At 38.9% G+C, this 6,727-nt stretch overlaps 1 protein-coding gene across 1 annotated transcript; it reads right to left on the reverse strand.

Annotated features, from left to right (window-relative positions):
- Positions 1 to 2,502: 2,502 nt before the first annotated feature.
- LOC127751479 (uncharacterized) lies at positions 2,503 to 3,392 on the reverse strand. The gene is made up of 3 exons (XM_052275117.1): positions 2,837 to 3,392; positions 2,621 to 2,734; positions 2,503 to 2,535 (listed from the first exon to the last, which is right to left on the reverse strand). The coding sequence occupies exons 1-3, from the start codon at positions 3,170 to 3,172 to the stop codon at positions 2,503 to 2,505; spliced, it is 483 nt and encodes a 160-aa protein (XP_052131077.1). The 5' UTR covers positions 3,173 to 3,392.
- Between the last annotated feature and the right edge of the window lie 3,335 nt (positions 3,393 to 6,727).

Here is a 6,727-nt window from a genome sequence, read left to right on the forward strand (position 1 = left end):
TGTTCATGAAGCTACATTTTGCTCTATATTCCTATCATTTCATTTGTATTGAAAAAGCAGTGTTTGCAATTATTTTGGAGTTACTTTTTCTTTTGTTCATGAAGCTACATTTTGCTCTATATTCCTATCATTTGTATTGAAAAATCATTGTTTGAAATTACTTAATTAAAACTTTCTTTGCATTTACTTTTCTTGTTTCACATGACTAAAATGCACCCCATTTGAAAGTATCAGGCTGCATTTATATATTTTATTACAATTTTAAAACAGCCTACTCAACTCTTTTATAACATATGGAATTTTTGCTATAGTGTGGTTTTCCTCACCTGCTGGCTCCACACATGCTGCCAAATTCCAATTACTCTGCATAGTTTTATGTGTAGTTTTATGTGGACTGAAATATAGAAGCCTAAACTGTCGTGGAAAGGCAGACCAAAATAATAATAATGAAACTGGTAAATGGATTCCTCGAATATGGTCAGCTAAGAGAATCATGGCTTCATAAAGCTGTTCATTAGACCTATAACACCATGTACTAAATTGAAATTAACTTAAAATTCCTCTAAAAAAAATGAATCTTTTATTATTATTGTGGTATTTGTTTGATAATTGACTATATGTCTGCTGAACAGACCCTTCATACAAATGTCTTTCAACAAAATATTCATGATGTGCTATTTTTATTAGTTCTCACTGAGTTTTTCAGTGGGTTAGAGGAAAAAAGGAACGGGGGGCAGTGGACAAGACGCTAAATTCATTTTTTAAACGAAAAGCATTCAATACATTATAATTCAGTCCACAGTCTTGCCGAAATCATTCTGTGGAGCTTATTTTTGGGATGGTCTAAGGAAATCACTCTTAGTCAAATATCGGAGATACTTGTTCATAAAACAAAGATATTCCAATCTACTTCAGAGTTTGGGAATCAGTTTTCATGTACAGGTTGATTTTAAATGTACACTGTTTAAAGAAGCCACAATCTTCTGCGAAAGGCATGATTCTTGGAATTCCTCCTTTCAATCCGCAAATTGTCTTCCCTAACAGGATGGTAAACAATTGATTATTGCCAGAAGGACAAGTGGATTTTAGCATAACAACCAGATTTGGAACGAGGGCACTCTTTACAGAATGAAATCAAAATTGACATCCTGGTCAAAAACATTTTCTGAAACCTTTTAAATACTACCATGAGTAGAATTTGTGAAGGGGCAACCTCTGCTCAGATCTGATGACACCATCAGATATCTTGTGATTGTTTGATAATGTTGACTTAACCAACACATCTGAAGGCAACAATGATTTTACCCCAGTGTATTGGAACAGAAAAATAGTTCTGAATATTCCAAACAAGTACTGTTTGTTTACATTTGCATAAAGTGTGTCATCCAATATCATGAACCAGTACGCAAACTCAAAAACCAGTGTATTTCTGTAGATCTGAGTGTTCAACTGTGTGTTTGCTGCTTTCTGCAAGTTTCTAAAATCTGTCTTTCATCAGACACTTCTGTGCAGGAAGTGTTATAGTATTCCAATTGTTTTTCTGGGATTAACTTATGTTTTTCACACATTTCTGTTGGTCTCCAGCTGGGTGCTTGGTTTTAATGAACTTGTAGAAAAAGAAGAGCAATTGATTTGGGCATAGTATTTAAGAATGTATATTAATTATGACACTAGAACACTATAAATTTGACAGAGCAAAAATTTTTGTGACAGAGAAACATGTTCATTAGAGAGCCTATGAACTTTTACACATGTAAATAGAATTATAAAAGTATTATGTTGAGAGAAAGCAATCAAAAAATACAAAGCCAAACACAAAATGCTTCTAAAGTATACATTTCAAAAAAAGGGCATTTTAACATGATTATACAAAAGGATTGAAAATGACCTCTTAATACAAAAAAGTAATTTCAAAATATAAAGCAAAGCAACCTATATCTAAGGAAGAGCTAGGATTTTTACAAAATAGAAAATTGTACTAAGGCTCTTTTACAACTATCTGTCCTTCCCTGTCACATCTAATTTTCCTTCCCTGCCAAAGGGTACCAAAATTTACAGAGATTGCTCCCGACCATGTTTATTTCCAAAAATTATCTCTAAGGAATGGTAGAAGAATTTACTCATTTTTGTGAATATGAGAGAATAATAAGTGAATCAGTCCGCTAACGGGAACAATTACTAGGTACTGCTATGAAGACTTTCAATGCGATAATCAGCCTCCGCTGCAAAATTCACTACTTCACGAGAGAGATGTCTCTGAAATAAAGAAAAAAAAAATTACCTCATGTTTTGCCCAGTACTACTGTGGATTTTCAAATAGGAGTTACACCAAAGAAGTTATATCATGGAAACACCTAACTTACCCTGGCATCCATAATCATTTCAACAGCAGAAACAATTCCTAAGTATTTGATGTTTTCACATAAAAGTGAAGGTGGATAAATACAAGCCACATCCTTCACAGAGCGGCAACCCATCTTGAAAAGGATTTTTGCTCGGCTCTTAAGAGAAGGATAAGTAACAGGGTATTAAAAGCTTCATTAAATTACAGTTAGGGCAACAGATTTTGATCATAGGTCATTATTTAGGAACAGTACAGAAAGTAACTAATATCGCTTACCCTGGTCACATGTTGTATCTCAAGGAAAGGCCTTAACTCATCTTCACAGGCGTCATTCAGTTTTGATATGACAGCTGTTGCGAGAGGCGGATACCACCACAGCTTCTGAAGGGCCTGCATTTAAAAAAAGAGAGAGATTAATTTCTTTCATAAATGATAATCAGAAATAATTGCAACGACTAGGAAATAGAAAAGGGACTTCGCGAGATAACTCACCACACAAAAGTTCTTGAGGTTTGCACATCGAGATGCAAGCGTAGAGCTGATTTCAATGGCTTCACCTCTGTCAAAACCGAACCTCTGACACAGTTCCTCAAACTGACCTGGTCTAAGAAATAACTCCTTCGCATATAGTGCTGTCCATAATTTCTTAATTCGATCACAGAATGATTTATTTTTTCTAATTTTTGAATTTGCCCGCAGAAAAAGGTCTAGTTCAGATTTAGTTACTCCAAGTCCCTTTATTATTTCTGCATCTGGGTGCTGCTCAAAATTAACCGCAAGCTGAAAGAGATGTTTAAGATGAGACATGTGCCACACTAGTCTGTACATACGCCATTGAAACAAGTTGTAAGGTGCCACAAACCTCTTTAGTAATGAGCATGGTATCTATCGATCCTGCTGATGTAGCGATTGTTTTGCTCATGTCTGCTGTAAGAGAAACAAACAGCAGTGCCAAAGGGTTTGTGAGACACATGTGCTTTTCCATTTTCCCAGCTTCATCAAGGAATTCCCTGGCATCATTCAGGGAGAGATAGGCTGGGGAAAAAATATTAAAAGACCCATGTTAGCAGACCATCAGTAACTGCAGGGAAAAGTGAAAAATATTTTACAGACAAAAGGCATTTACCTGCAGCAGCAGCAGATGCAAAAGAGGAAGGGCTCAGGCTGATCGGAGGAAGTGAAATTTGGTGGCCAAGACGCAATGCGGAGACTGCCAAATCGAGAGATGCGATAACATCTTCCACTTCTTTCTCAGATGCAAACCTCGAGGTACAAACATCATTTTTTCCACTGGGACTCCAGGGGGCCCTGTCTCGAAGGTGAGAGGTCGTTGCATCCTTGTTCCATATTTTAACATCCAATGTGATATTCTCATTTATAGAGTCATCAAAGGTGATTCGTATGTAATTCAGCTTAATCAGTTTCTGTAAACAAAGAAATCAATGGATGGATAAAAGCTGCATGAAGAGAATTTGTTTATAAGATATCTTGATAAATTTTGATGGAAGGATGATGAGTCTGAAACAGATGTTAAGATGTCAAACGCTATGCACAAAGACCTGCTCACCTTGAGCTCTAATAGAAGTGGCTCAGCTGTCATTTTGTTTTCAGCAGTGCCCAATTCGAAGCCATTGTCTTCTTCATCAGGCTCCAGTGAATCACATCCTGTCTGATTTAGCAGTGTCATGAAGTAGCCTGTGAGTAGGTCTGAAATAGTCATCATCTTGGCAATATCCACAAGACCTATAAGGATCCGCGTAACACCACTGAATCCATCTTTTTCTACCTCATTAGGGAACTCATTCTTCCTGAAGAAGGCCTCATCATGAATCAGTTGGCTCCTCACACATTCTACATGCTTCTCAACCAATTGCTGAAATCGGCCAACGTCAAGAGAAGGTACAAGAACATACGAATCTGCAGTTCCATCAGAAAGAGACTGGCGTCCACTGCGCCCAATCATTTGCAGATACTTTGTACATGTTATAAAATCCCTACCAATTCTCGGCTCACGTATTATTACACGATTTGCAGGTAAATTTACACCTGCAGAAAGTGTGGTCGTAGCACATATTACAGAAATAATTTTTCTTGAGAATGCATATTCCACAACCTTCCGTTCAACCGCATGAAGGGCTGCCGAGTGGAAAGCAATGCCGACACAGATGCCACGCTGCAAAACTGGGTTGACCATTCCTGAACTCTCGACACGCAGATGGCCATTTATGTTTGCACGTGCTGACACAATCCACTCTGGTGTACTAGGAAAAATATTGGCAGATGACTTCTTGAGCACATGCACAGTCTTTGTTAGTGCATCACACAAGTTGATACAACCTGCTTTGCTGCTGCAGAAAACTATAACGGATGTGTTTGTTCTCATTGCATCCATTACGAGACCAGTAACAATACGAAGATCCCAAGTGTCAACATCAGACTTGCGGCATGAGTCTCCTCGACTGGCATACGGATCAGGAACTTCTACAAGAGACGCTGACAGTTTTTCCCATTCCTTTGCAGCACCTAACGAAATATCATCAGGGTTTGTGTCTGCAGCAGCAGATTTTGCTGCAACAAGGGATTGTACGAAAGGCAGACTAAGTCCAGACTGCTGAACGACCGATTCATCAGTCTTAGACAGAAGCTCTTCACATAGGCTAAGTACATTGAGGGGGATGCGATTTGCACTTGGAAAACCGATCTGCACTGATCCACGACGATGTGGAAGCATAACGAGGGCCGATCTTTCAACAAACAGACGTAACTGATGAATCCTCAGCCATAACAGTGGCGGGTCCTCGCCCAGCACGGCTGTGTTCTGCATAAAGTCCATTCCCACATCATGGCCGTGAGACGCACCAGATTGGAAGTCGATCTTCCCAGCCGCCAGACCATCCTCCCTCAAAATCGGGAATGCCCCTCCGGCCACAACGACGTGTTCTTGAACTGGTGTCGAGGTGCGTCTTGTCACTCGATACAGAAAAGAATTGTCTGGGTTCCCACATCCCAAAAAAGATGCCAGACAATCAGGATTGCCTACAGTGGCGGAAAGCGCCAAAAGTCTAGTGCTCATACCTGACCAGAATAAAATGTTGGTCACCAGGTCTTCAAGGACGGATCCCCTCTTTCCCTCACCAATCATGTGAAATTCATCAATAGCAACAAACCCAATGCTTCTCTTGGACGGTGCTGACGCCTCAGATTGTGATGAGAGACTTTCTTGATTAGTGACGTTCCTCCAGACAGTACCAGCTTTTTCAAAGGTACAGACATATATCGTGCGCATTCTGTTACTGCGAGAAGGGACAGGAAACCTGCCTCTTGGTCCAGCATACACCGAAACTGAAAGGCTTGTGTGACCGGAAGCTGTTAAAGTACTGGCAAGAAGCATAAGTTCACGTGCTTTCTCATCAACCAGAGAGATGTAAGGAAGTGCTAAGATGGAGTCCTTCCCATCTACAAAAACTGTTCTCAACATCAAAATGTATGCAACAAGTGATTTTCCACAACTAGTTGGGGCTACAACAATGCAGTTGCGCTTGCACTTGTGTAAGACGATGTGCTCTTGAAGCATTTCATGCTGCCATGGGTGCAGGTCACTTATTTTAAATGTTTCAAAGACTGCTGTCTTCACATGCCATCCTAGTCCATAAAAATCATCTTTATCGTTTGGATTAGAATTGGTTTGTAATCCAAGAACAGCTGAGCTATGGTTGCTGTGAGTAAGCAGCAACTCTTCGTCTTTGCAAAAGGAAAGGTATCGATCAGGATCATCAAGCAGCATGGACTGTTGGGTGACCATTTTGAGGAGCCCAGTACCACGATCACGGGGAGAGACCTCTTCTGCTGTGTGTTCCTTAAGTTCATGGCATGTCAAAGCAGTCCTGCCAGTATCCTGGAAGAGATTATATATAATTAACAACCATAAATGAGCACATCCGGGTACTGTCATCGTTTCATAAGATGTGACTAAGACAAGATTAAGGCAGGGTCTGTTAGAAAATTTATGTTGTAATTGAAGCCTATGTTACATGACAGATGAAAAAAAATATTTTTCTTCAATCAAAAAATTTACTTACAAGGTAAAATAAACGTGATAAATGTTTCAAAAATGTATTAATATTTAGTTGTAATAATATTTAGCATTGTACTGATAAGTTATAACAGTTTAATCAGAGTCAAAAAGTTTGTTCACATTTCTTATGAAATTTGGATATAGACTGAATTTTATTCTGCTTTAATTAAAAATCATGGGGGTGAGCTACAGAATAAGCGTACTGACAATTAAATCAGAACCCAGATCAAAGTTACAAGTAAAAAAAATTTGGCTTGGTAGTGACTATCAGTAATGTGATTTTCCTGATCAGAAAGGTCAATTGCTGT

Source organism: Frankliniella occidentalis, unplaced genomic scaffold (assembly GCF_000697945.3).
Source record: "Frankliniella occidentalis isolate FOCC.00 unplaced genomic scaffold, Focc_3.1 Scaffold511, whole genome shotgun sequence".
NCBI lineage: Eukaryota > Metazoa > Arthropoda > Insecta > Thysanoptera > Thripidae > Frankliniella > Frankliniella occidentalis.

Bases quoted from the DNA above. Each gene is read 5' to 3' on its own strand.
- LOC127751479 (XM_052275117.1), bottom strand. From the start codon at position 3,172: ATGTACAGACTAGTGTGGCACATGTCTCATCTTAAACATCTCTTTCAG. The intron at 2,735-2,836 runs GTGAGTTATCTC...TTTTAAATGCAG, and splicing joins ACCTCAAGAACTTTTGTGTG to GCCCTTCAGAAGCTGTGGTG. The intron at 2,536-2,620 runs GTAAGCGATATT...AATTTAATGAAG, and splicing joins AGATACAACATGTGACCAGG to CTTTTAATACCCTGTTACTT.